At 45.9% G+C, this 12,280-nt stretch overlaps 1 protein-coding gene across 5 annotated transcripts; it reads right to left on the bottom strand.

The window, feature by feature from the left end:
• Nucleotides 1-3,265: 3,265 nt before the first annotated feature.
• LOC122577778 (proton channel OtopLc-like) lies at nt 3,266-11,830 on the bottom strand. Of its 5 annotated transcripts, none has more exons than XM_043749340.1 (12): nt 8,637-8,926; nt 7,488-7,791; nt 7,298-7,370; nt 7,043-7,201; nt 6,398-6,618; nt 6,147-6,316; nt 5,902-6,060; nt 5,295-5,561; nt 4,417-4,667; nt 4,170-4,303; nt 3,721-3,953; nt 3,266-3,632 (listed from the first exon to the last, which is right to left on the bottom strand). In XM_043749340.1, exons 3-12 carry the CDS (start codon nt 7,327-7,329, stop codon nt 3,342-3,344), a joined length of 1,917 nt encoding a protein of 638 aa, XP_043605275.1. In that variant the 5' UTR covers nt 7,330-7,370; nt 7,488-7,791; nt 8,637-8,926; the 3' UTR covers nt 3,266-3,341. The 5 variants fall into 5 exon arrangements, with proteins under 5 accessions (XP_043605275.1, XP_043605276.1, XP_043605279.1 ...); XM_043749341.1 differs by lacking the exon at nt 8,637-8,926 and adding an exon at nt 7,863-8,222; XM_043749344.1 differs by lacking the exons at nt 7,488-7,791; nt 8,637-8,926 and adding an exon at nt 11,796-11,830.
• Nucleotides 11,831-12,280: the final 450 nt, after the last annotated feature.

Raw genomic sequence — 12,280 nt, 5'->3', positions numbered from 1 at the left:
GTGGAGGAGCCTCCGACGAGCTGGCTTCTAATCCGGGCATACAGTGAAAATTACATCCATGGAGACCAAGCGACATTCAGCAGAGCTGCGAGGGAGCATTAGTAAGTCTTTCCGGCTCCGACTTTACCTCGTCTCACCTTCCTTCTTTTTCTCCTTTTTTTCTTCCGCTAATGTCTTTTTTATTTTTACTAAGCTCACCACTCCTACTCCCCTACGCAGTCACTGCTATAATAGAAAACACGGTATCATCGTAGAAATTGGATTTAAGTTCCGATTTGCCCGGCGCACGGTCATGTATTTCAATAAATAGCAATAAACGGTCGTCCAATAATGATAATATCGCTGTCGAATTACAACGTCTGCTTTCAGTCGCACGTTTCGATCAGAAACTAGAGTTTCGCGACATCGGTAAATATTTATAATTTAAATATTTGAAAGAGAGCGAAACGTGGAAAGGGACGGAGCATGGGTGAGGGACGAGGCAGCTGGAAAGAGCGGGAAACGCGGGTAATTCAGCAAGTGGATTTCAATGATTTCCAGAGAGCAAGTTTCGCACGAAACGTGGGTAACCATGGCTGCTTGAAATATTTACCTGGTCGCGTGATATACAATATAAATACAATTTGCATTCTCAACATCGAGATAGAGGGCGATAGATAGCTCGGTTAGGGAAACGGCCATAGGCTGATCGAAGAGGTTCGAGAAAGCGTTCAGGAGGAGGCAAAATTGGTAGCGGAGGATGGGAGTACGAGTCGCGAAGGTCTCATTTCCGCCGGAAACAGAGGTTCCCTCGTCCTTGCTGCGAGTTACCCTCCCTTCTTCTCTCTTGTCTCGTCCAGATGGAGGCAGAGTCCAATCGAATTAAATACATTCCCGAGGATCGTCCAATCGACGACCTCCGCCAGTGGTATTTGTCGAGTGGAGTTGTTCTACCCAATACCACTGTCATATCTTTTCGTCAAAGTCTACCCCTCCCTCTCTACCCTCACGCTCTTTCTCCTTATTTCAGTTACATCGACAGCGACCGAATAATTTACTTGTTTTTCCTCATTCTTTTTATCAACGCGTCGTAACGGGCAGCTACGACCATATCGAAAATTCATTAAAGCCTCGTGTAATTGGGTCGAGAAAGAGAATCGCCGCTGACCCTTCGCATGGCTCCTTTATGCTACGCTCTCGTCGAGATAATTTTATTTCGAACGTTTAGTGATTTCACGTGTCGATACGTTTTCGGTCCTCCGCTGATGGCCGTGGGCGACAACAAGAGGCCATTCCTTTTCGCGGGCGATTATTTTATTGCAGTATTTGCCGAAGAAAAAGACAAAGAGGAAAAGGTATAAGCGTATTTCAATTCGCCATAAAATCGAAGCATTTCCGCTAGTTGTACGTTATATTATTCAAAAAAGTTCCCCTGCTGGGAGACCATCCATTATCTGCTGCTCCGATAAATCCGCCAAGACGTTCTCTCTTCTTGTGTTTGGAGGATATATCAAGGTTTCCGCATCGCCTTTTCTTCCTTTTCCACGCTTGGTTCCTTCCTGCCAACGTGGACTTTCGAATCGACGGGAGCTACGGGACAGGACCCGATAAATTGCAAGATTTTTCCGTGACCGATACAAGGAGCATCGTGCCTCGTCCAAGAATTATCGCGCAAACGGTCAAACTCGCGCGAAGCGTTTCGTATTCATCGAACGTTAAATGCAAATTCACACAGTCCTTGATTATTTCGCTTTCAAGGCGTCCCCGTTATAAATAATCTCGTCGTTAATAATAATCGATATTCTCGTTGCGTGGCCGATTCAGTCCGATAATAACTATTATCGTTAATAGATGACTCGTTATACGACAATTACGGTCACCGTTTATGGTGCAACTTTAAATTCTACTGCCGATTAAATTAGGTAAATGGATTACGACCTATGGCGCTAGATTGTTCTACGAATTTCATTCATTCTGCTCCCGTCCTGTCGATCGTTTCGGACGAATTCCTAAAAACTCGTGCGAGTACCTTTTACGTAGTTCACGATATCCAACGAAAGCCGGGCAAATCTAAGATTTCACGTTTCCTTGGAAGCCGAACGTTTTCCATGCGCGCGTTGCAGATTGTATCCGATGCTGGTGGTGGTAGGTCGCGCAGCTAGGCGGTCGTAGAGACGGTAAATCCTAGTTAAATCCGTAAAAAAAACAAAAGCTACGACGAGCGTTAGAGGATTGTGACGGCTGTTACTAACACCCTCTGTTCTTTCTCCTTTCGCCGGAGATTCATACATGTTTTTGTGCAAAATTCTTCCCAACAATTATTGCTATCAGTTTTCCAACTAATAGTCGCGCTTTCTTCCGATGAAAGAAACCCCTCACTCCCACCGTGAGTAATTAAGGGTGTTCCGATTTTTTACTTGAAAAATTTATTTGTACGAGAGCGAACGCAATCAGGTCTTCGAGATCTTGACGCGGAAGGTAGACGGGCAGTAAGTGGAGCATTAAGTTCGAAATTTCGGAACACAAGGTACACGGGCGGGACGCGTACACGGTATTCTTGGTGGACGAGTCCGAGAGCACTCGATAGGCTAAGTAAATCAGAAGCCTTTGGTCAAGAGTACAGCCTCCACTACGTTTAGGGTAGGAGTTAAAGAGGGCAGAGCAGAGGGACCGGCAGGGTGATGAAGGAAGAGGGTGCAATAGTGGTGGCAGGAGCAACAAAGGGTTGGCTAAGAGCTCTTCACCGTCCACTCGCTCGCTTTCTCCAACCACCGAAGCATCACCTACTTCTCGCTGCAGCGAGGCTTGCTTGCCTCGTGATGTGATTGCTACCGAAATGTGTTTACCGTAAACCGTATCAAACTGTCGACCGTCCACCATCATCGTTACCGTCTATCTTTTCTCTGTGGTACACCGATAAAAGTACGCACCTCTATCGATTTGCGTCGAGCATGGCACGTCGCGTCCTCGTCCTCGTCCTCGTCCTCGCCAACATCGTCGCAACCAACGAAGAAGGCTTTGAAACGGCCCTTTTACCCTTTGTCTTTGGTGCCAGCTTAGAAGTTCCTGTACAAGGTAGTAAACGTTGCGGACAAGTTTGCCTTTTGTGTCTTGTAACGTTGTTATTTGCGAAGGATCGCCAGTCCTCTTTTCTTCATTTTTTTTTCTGCTCTCTCAGTCTCTCTCTCTCTCTCTCTCTCTCTCTTTCTCTTTCTCTTCTGTGTTTGCCAAGTTAAATGGTAATTAAGGAACGTCGAAGGATAACGCAATTTGTTTGTGTGTTTATACTTGTACTTTTTATGAAAAGTAACAATTTTATCAAAATAACCGTACTATAAAGTCATCGTTTTGTATCAGATAACTTAGTAAGGCGTTTGAACGACGCTGTTGGATCTACATTTGTAACACGTCTTCCATATTTCGAACAGGCATATCGCCGAATGAAACCGATAGAATATGGCCAACGGCATAGACACGTGCGTTATGATGGTCCATGCCCATACACCGAAGAATCGTAAATGATCCGGACGAACCCCCGCACGAGATTTCTCCAGTGTGTTCACTGTCCATAAAGCGATGTTGACGACTATCAGAAAGGTAATCAGTTCCTTGCCAGGCTTGTCGTTTCTGGAGCAACGTCTTCCCCACGCGATCTACAAATTGTTGAATGGTCGAAAGACAGTTAGTTGTTCTACCTGTCGATAGCGCAAGATTTTATTCTTCGTGCTATCAATTTCTTACTTTAATAAGCAGTGTCTGGCTCGTGCTCTGTACCAGGGCCAATAAATCTGTGATAAGCGACAGTATCCAGGTCGGACCCATTGTCAGTATATCACCAACAACTCCGAACAGACAATGCAGATAGACCCCAGCTTGAGCTGCCGCCAACAAGGTGGTATCCAAGTCCGATGGCTTGATAATCTTTTGCTGCAACGCCTGCAATTTCAATGTTCCAGCGACCGAAGCGATCATACCTACGATCGTTGGATCGTTTCTTTGATTCATAAGAATAAAACACAAAAATATTGGGATTTTATCGACGCGACTTTAACGCACGATGTTCGCTGAAATTTAACACCGAAAATATCTTGGTGACAAAACGGATCGTTGATCTCCGTTAACTGTAAATTTCACAATAGCGATATACGATACGATACGATACGATAATTCCATAAAATATCGGCACTTACCTAACATAAGTATAGTCGCGTCCAACGAGGTAACCTGAACGATCGCGATCTTCATCTTGGCCTCCTTCAGCACGAAGAACATGATCAAGCTCAATATCGTCGCGGCAACGACTAGAATTCCGCCAAAGAGACCTCTGAAAAACGTCGAGAAGGAAACGTCGGAACGAAACAATCTTGAAATCTCAACGATATCGCATTAACAAATTAACGGGGAATTCTATCGGACTAATTAAATTTCCAGGCTGACTTGTGAGAGCTGCTGCAATCTATGCTAAGGTGATACGAAGATCTCGTCGGGATCTCGCTTTTAGCATCGATCTTCTCGTCCACCCTCTTCCACATCTCGAACAGTATCACCGCGCAAATTAAACTGAATTCAATTGTGCACGGGAAAAGGAACGGGCTGGCGTCTCTCAGAAGCGACTTGAGGATACCGTCATCGTCGTCGTGCGTGTAGCCCAGCTGATCGATCTCGTGTTGCGTTTCCTCGACCAACGCCTTGGCAAACAAACGGAATGCCTGAGGACTCGTGAAAAATTCACGTCGACGCACGCGTATCGACGTGCCGGAAACACAACGGTGAAAGCATCGGCTGCGTGACGGAATCGCGTTGCTCGCTCTCGCGCTTTTTCGTAACACAAAGATCAAAAGCCACGCGTTGTAACTTGTTCCCGGTCGTTGATACGCGACTATTTCCATTTCCACGTGAAAATGAGACCTAGTGTTGATTAAAACCGGTAGAGCGCGTTTCTATGAATACAGAAATAAACAGCGAATTCGGCTTTGATAAATGGTAAATACGTTTAATCGACACTAACCGCTCGTTCATGCTAATGGTCATCGAAATGCTGGTTGACGTTCAAAGTGATATCGTTTCTGTTGCTGGTATGTTCTTTCCCCTTTATTCGAGTTGGTTATCATTGAAACGTTTTCGAATGTTGTCGGACATGACGCGATAATCACTGGCAAATTGACTCGAATCACTCGACTATGTAGTTGATGCAACGATGTTTCGCTTTTGAATCGCGTTTCGAATAAACACGATGAGTGTAATGTATCAGGTTGTTCAAACATCTTGCTTCTCGCGATAACAAATGTTTCTATCTTATTCGTCGGTCCACGTACCTGCAGCCATTCGCAGAGATTAGTCGCGATCATGTGCATCAGGCCTAACTTGGCGAGGGCGGCGTGCTTGGCCAAGTTGAGACTTTTACTGTTGAGAAATATAAAGTGCATCTGGGCCGTAACTAGCAGCAGCCTGGCACCCGGTGTAATCGCCCTGAACGGACCGGAAGCTATTTCCGCCCCAATTTGCAATCCCGTAAATACCAACGAGCCAGCGCCAAATCCCACTGCGCCGAGTCTCAGACAAAAGCTGCCGTACTGTTGCGTCTAAGGGAAGAAGAATTTTTTTTTTTTACATCTGTATATTGTACGTGTGCTACGCGGTTGAATGCGACTCGTTAATCAGAATGTACCGGACTGTTCGCGAATTCACACGCTCGATGAGAAATGTTTTCGTACAAATTATTCAATGGTCGAGTCGGTGTAACGAATGATTGGCTCGTCAGTTAGTGAACAGTTGCACAGGCCGAGACACCTGAAAGGGATTGTCTCTGATCGTTTCTGACACTTTGACAAAGACAAACATTCGCAAAAGGTAATGGCAACGTTGGACGTGATTCCAAGTTCATTTCGGAGGCGATTAAATATTTTCGAAGCGCAAATTTACCTGACACGCGTTCACGCGATCGCCCTTCTCGTCGAATTTTAACGCCTCTTCCTTCTCGTTTTTCCGCACCATATTCTTCTCGGCTTTGTCCCTCAATACCATTACGTACATAGAGATCACGAACATGACGCTGACTACGTATAAATACAAGTAGAAACCCTAACAAACAGATTCATTATAGCGTACATCTCGAGATGATATCCTTTCTAACGATATTGAAGAATATTTATAAGAGAACTTAGCACCTGATTCAACGAAGCTGGAACTCTTTCCGTCACATTAGCAGTGATAGGTACAGCAAGTCCAACTACGATCAACAAATTCGCGTAAAGAGTACTCATAATGGACACCATTTCCGCGTGACACTTCCTTTTCTCTGTCAATTTTGGTCGTTGCTCGATCATCTGTTGCTTGACTATGGGACGAAATTTTCAATATCGTTCAACATCCCTTAATTGCTTTGAGTGTGCACTTTCGTAAATAAAAACGCGCTCACCCTTCGCTGGTTCCAAAGCGTTTACAGACACGTAAGCCTTGTTGACAGGTGACAGTGGTAGGAAATTGGGTCGTTGCCTTTCGTGATCGTTCCTCTCCGGATGATTCCGATTGTTTAACAACGGTATTTTACATCCTGTCGTGTGTCCCGTTACAAATTCCTGATCCTGAGGGATGCAGGAGGGTAGCGACATGTTACTGCCTAGCCCTGAAATCAATGCCCTGTCGGAAGGGAATCAGTTCGCGTTTCGCGTTTGACGTTCATTGGATTCGAGACAGAGATCGTTTCGTGACGATTAAAACATATAGAACGCGATTTCAGTGAACATTTGTGAAGAACCTGGCAGGTATTTAACCGTAGTGAACCGGTCGATTTCGCGTCAATACACTCAGCGAAATAAATTCAAACGAATCAGTGGACCGTCACGTTGAAAATGTTTCATTGGAAAACTGAATTCAATGATCGTAAAATTATACGCTTTCTGCGCTCTTGTATATCGCGTTGATCGTGCAAGGCCCTATAGTATTTTGGCTTCGATACGTTATTAATGTCGTCGATGATATAATATATCAGTCGCGCGTATTTACGTATATATGATCGAATAATATGTCGGAAGAAAATTAGAAAACGAGAAATTGATATTACCCGAGAAGACCCCGTCGATGGTTGATAACGGCAGTCAAGGACATGCTTTGTCTCTGTGGATGCGACATTCTTCCTCGAGGCGACAACAGGAACTCTTTTCCATCAGCCTCTGACGATAGGGTTATCGCTGTCGGCGCATCGCGAGTTTTCAACTCGCAACTTTTTTCACAAGGTATAGTGTTATTTGAAAATGTAGTTTCGATCAGGATGCTATATCGTTTTATAGCGCGATGTACATCGTTATCAGTTACTCACGTCGTCGTTATATTGGATTGACTATTATTCATAGTCTATCGTCGTTGTCCTCGATATGGATGAATAACACGAGCTGAAAGAAACGGGCGTTTCGAAACGTTAAAGAAAGCCAACTAATCTCTCGCGGTTCATTTTCTTTTCTTTCTCTTATTATTTGGCTATTATAGAATTCACGTAACACACGACGTACAGTTAAAAAAGTTCTTTCCCCCTTTCTTTACGCAAACGTTGCGTAACAATCGTTTCGGTTTATTCACCGGCAATGCGTCAAACTTTCTAGCTCCTTCCAGGGTTGGATAAGCTCGCGACGCCGTATTTGCTCGGCTATTCTCGCGAAGGAAACTTGGAAATTTATTCCCAAGGAAATTCGCCCGCGTTTTGAATTTTTAGTAGGCTGGCCAACTTTCTTTCTTCGTCGGTCGCCTCGTCGCGTTTAAACGGCCGCGACAAAAGCGATTCTTCGTTTCGATCGTGACAGAGCAGTACCGTCACACCTGAAAAATTGTTCCAATTACCGGAACGCATCGTCCTTCTCCTCGTTACCGTCTCCTTCTCTAAATCCCACCGACTCGTCCAACGAGACTGATTCCGTTGCCGACTAATTTTTCGGAGAAGAACTCCAGCCGACGAACTTGTTCGTTGTTTTCGCTCGTTTAGAACGCGAAACTCCGGCGACGAGTCGACGACGACGAGGCGAACTCGCGAAAGTTGCACTTTATTGAAGGCGATTTCCGACTTTGTGCCCGCCGTACAACACTGACACTGCCGCTGTCGTGTAACCAGACCAACTTTGCCAACTTTCGTTTGAATCGCGTTAAACGAATCCTGGTGAACTGTGTGACGCTATCGGCGCGTCACTCGTTTGAAACGCTTCGCGAGAAACCGAGGCTAGGCGTGGTAATGCCATTGGTGTTACGCATACTGGCAACTATTCTTGTGACGCGCGCCGTGAATCGCACAAAAGCCACTTCGAGCACGCCTTTGCGGAAGGTAAGCGCTTTCATGCGTCCGTCGACGATGCCTCGTTACGTTCTCGTCACGAAATTTCTAACGGCGGCTGTCTTTTGTAGACTGTCGACTAGTTTCGCGGCCGTAATTAACTTTCCCCAATATATATACATATATATATATATATATATATATATATATATATATATATATATATAACGTTTAATACAACGAACGAAAGGTCACTCGAATTTATTGCAGATTATTCGCGCGCCATGAAAATCCTAGGCGTTTAATACGCGATGTCTCTGTTTTTCGAACGGAATTCGTTACGTTAACAGGGGACGGACGGTGGAAATGCAACGCATAATACAATAGCACGGGTTATTACCTCTAACGTTGACAAATCAACTGACACCGTTGCGAAGCGTTACAAACTGTCGCTTTGATTGGCGAATCGAGGCGAACGATGCACGAATGAAACGGAACAGTAAATCTCGCAGAACGATGTAATGACTTGGAAAAGAATAATTGGCTATTTGTTCACGGTTACGAATCGCACGAATCGTCCAACGATCGTTCGACACCGATCAACCCCGAAACACGTCGACGCGAACAGTGACGAATTGGACCACGACTCGCGTGATTCTGACCCGAGAACCGCGTCCGCGTCCGGTTCGACGTAGAACTCGCGACAAACAATTGGTGTCGCCGCGAAATTAGCGAGAGATCGCGAGAAACGTCGGAACCTGGCATTCTGAATATCAGAGAAAAAACACTGGGAGTGTAGTTCGACGATCGAACGTGCGTCAAGATCGTTGATTGATCAACGTCGCCCGGTTTAACGGCAACACGTTGGTCGATCGATATTGTAAATGAATGTAACTCGTAGCCGTCGATTGTTTATTTATGCGGAATATTTCGAAGCGGTGATAACGCGGCCGTTCGAGCTGGTATTTGCATTTGTATTGCTTGATTACCTGAGAATTCAATTTCTGCGACGCAGTTTTAGGAATAATCGAAGCAAGAAATCGCGCTCGTTCGACGAGCCGCTCGGACCGTGTAAATTTTCATACATCGGTGACCGTTCATCGGATCCACTCTGGGAAGAACGATCGCGAGATTATCGCGAGTGCGCATCGAATCGAGGATCGCCGCTGTATCTGTATCGAAACGAGTGTATCGATGGAATTTGCGTTAATAGGAAAACATGTAATCCGTATGGAGGCGGACGTCGGCCCGCCGATACGTTCTCATAAGTGGGACCCAGCCGAATTCTGCATAATTTTACGAGACTTCTGCTCGCGATCCGGCAGAGTTTATAGGGCGATCTTCTCGAGCATAATCCGCACAAACGAGCCGGTTAAGTGGAGTATAAACTGTTAATGAAGCCAGTATCATCATCCACGCGGAACGCCACGATGTGTTTGCCGAAACAGTTCGAAAATTTAGACCGTGCCCGCTAAAAGACACTAATTGTAGGCGCAGCCGATAATAGTTAGTATCTGTGGCCTAATCACCGCTTCGATGTGAACGACGATCGATTCGACAAATCCCGATTTACATCGGCTCGCCGTTGTCCTTGTCACTTTTGCCCTATGCTGGCCGCGGTTAATCGGCTAATAATTTTTTTCGCCCGACAATCGGACATGGGAAAAGATTTTATGATTATTTGCCCGACCTCGGGCAAAAAGGCAAGCGTGGTTGCTATTTCCTGGTTTCCGTCGCTTTCCGTGATGAAATTGCACGGAAAAAGAACCGAGAAGAAAAGGGGAAAGAGAATGGATCAAAGAGACCGCAAAGCAGTGCACACGCCAATTCGGCTCCCAATAGAGTACAGATTGACGAGAATAATTTCGCTAGATTCGTCAGTTTGACGGCGGTGTGGCGATGAATAGTAATGCGCGGATTAGATGCGCTTCCAGTTTAATAATCGAATTTTATCAGCACTCTGGGGGGACGAGAATTTGGAAATCTGTCTTCGTTCGAATTAGAAAAAGCACGAATCGGAATTAAACACGCTCGATGTTGGAAAAACCAAGGAAAATCAAGGAAATCAATGAACGATGAATTCCTTGTAACTTCTCGTCATTAATTTTACATAGAACATCGCCTGCTTAACGATAGGACGATTGTGTACAGATTATTTTGTCAAATACAAATACCTACGTACAGCAAGTACATGGATGTGTACAAGCTAGCAACATTCGATAAACAAATACAATAACGACAAAAGCATCGAATATCCGACTATTGATAGAACAAAACGCAATTTCTACATGGTAGTCCATCGAATGTAAACACCTCCACATAGAGGAGGAACGAATAACATTCGACAAAGGATTATAACAGCAACAATAGAATGAAGGATCAGGATAGTGCACAGGTGAGGCTCCATTCTCAGCAAGATCGGTAATGACGCGAACGGCCCTAGTAGGACGACGAGCAATCAATCGAAATCGTGCTTGTTGCTGTCTATCCAACCTGCGACCTCTTCGTTCCTCAATTCTCTTCTGTCTGTCCCTGGCCTCTCTTTCTCTCTTTCCCACCCTTTCCTTTTCCTCTACTTGTCTCTTTCTCCCCAGGAGAGAGCTCTCTCTCCACCTCGTTTCTTTCTCTCTCTCTCTCTCTCTCTTTCAGTCTGTCAACGCTGTTCAGGTCCCTAGCTCGCTCTTGAACCGGGCCATTCAGCGAGGCCGCCCTTTCGCCAGATTCCTCTTCCCGGGGGCGGAACCAGGGAGAACCGGAAGTGCCCGGATATGAGTTTCCGGCGCGGACAATTTGCAGCGCAAAATTGAATGATCGACTCCGATAATCGTCGTTGCTCGTGCCTACCTATGTAGCTCTGCCACGCTCCAAATTCCAAAGCGGCGGCGTTGTCGCCAGCAGTCGACGATCGGCTGCCTACCGCCATTACGTCGATTCGTTATCGTCATTACCGGGGTTCCGAACGAGGCCCGTCGATGCTTGGAGACGGTTCAACCCTAGCCAGCCTGATCCGCCATTTTTCGGCTAGTCACTTGCCAACGTTTTCACACTCGGTATTACACCGTATTTTTTCCTCCGCTTCATTTTCTTTGTTTAATTAACTCTGCAAATTGTACGTGCATTCGCGTATTTTCGCTAAATATGTGAGCAACCAGCGTGTTCCTGGAAGTTCCTAATTCTCGAAACGAATAGTTTTCAGTTGAGGATGAAGCCTCTTTCCGAAAACCGCTAAGTGAAACACGAAACGGTCGAGACTAACGATAATAACCTGTTACTTTGTGCAACCGCGTGCACGGTCGAACACACGCGACCAGAATGGCAAAGAGAAAGAGCACGGTCACAGGTGAACTCCATTTGCCGCACCGACGGAAACGCTGATACGGCATAAACTGTTTCGACGGCTACGAAATAAAGGTGTCCCTGCCGCTGCTGGTTTGGTGGGAAGGGAAATAGGCGCGAGATTGATTCGAATTGCCAAAACGGTCCGCTGACTGCGACAAGGCGGTAGCCATTTTTGAACAGCGAACCTTCGCTATAAGCTCGACCGCAAATGGCTATTTACCTCTTCTGGCCCGCTCGTTGACGTTCGTGTCCCTGTTCCACTCATCGGCCATCCAGTTACTCGTTCCAACCCCGCTTTCGTCCGCCCCGCGTCCCATCCTTCCTCTGTTGCCCTGTTTTCAACCCTCCAACCCCCCCGTAGCCTCGGTCTCACCCCTATCTCTTGGCGCACTGTGCCTGTACAGCCACTGGTTCGCTCGACAATGTCTATTGGAAGATTTATTCCAATATTTTCAATTAAAGTTAGACAAAGCCGTGTTTGATAACGCCTGCGTGTTTCGCCGCTCTAGTTGCGAAGGTAAAAATAATGCAGTACGCGCGAATGATCAGGAGTGGTTTTCAGCGGTGTCGCTTCACAGGGGAGGGACGTGTCAGGCAGTGGGCTCGGTGTGTGTAGAAAACATATCAAGTATGGAAGAATGAACCGCCATCGCGAACGCTAAACAAAGTTCGGTTTACACCGAATATGAAATTTTCGCGTCTGGC

This window comes from Bombus pyrosoma, linkage group LG2 (genome assembly GCF_014825855.1).
Source record: "Bombus pyrosoma isolate SC7728 linkage group LG2, ASM1482585v1, whole genome shotgun sequence".
Lineage (NCBI taxonomy): Eukaryota > Metazoa > Arthropoda > Insecta > Hymenoptera > Apidae > Bombus > Bombus pyrosoma.
Note: the sequence above shows the minus strand (reverse complement) of the source record. Positions and strands in the feature narration are given on the sequence as shown.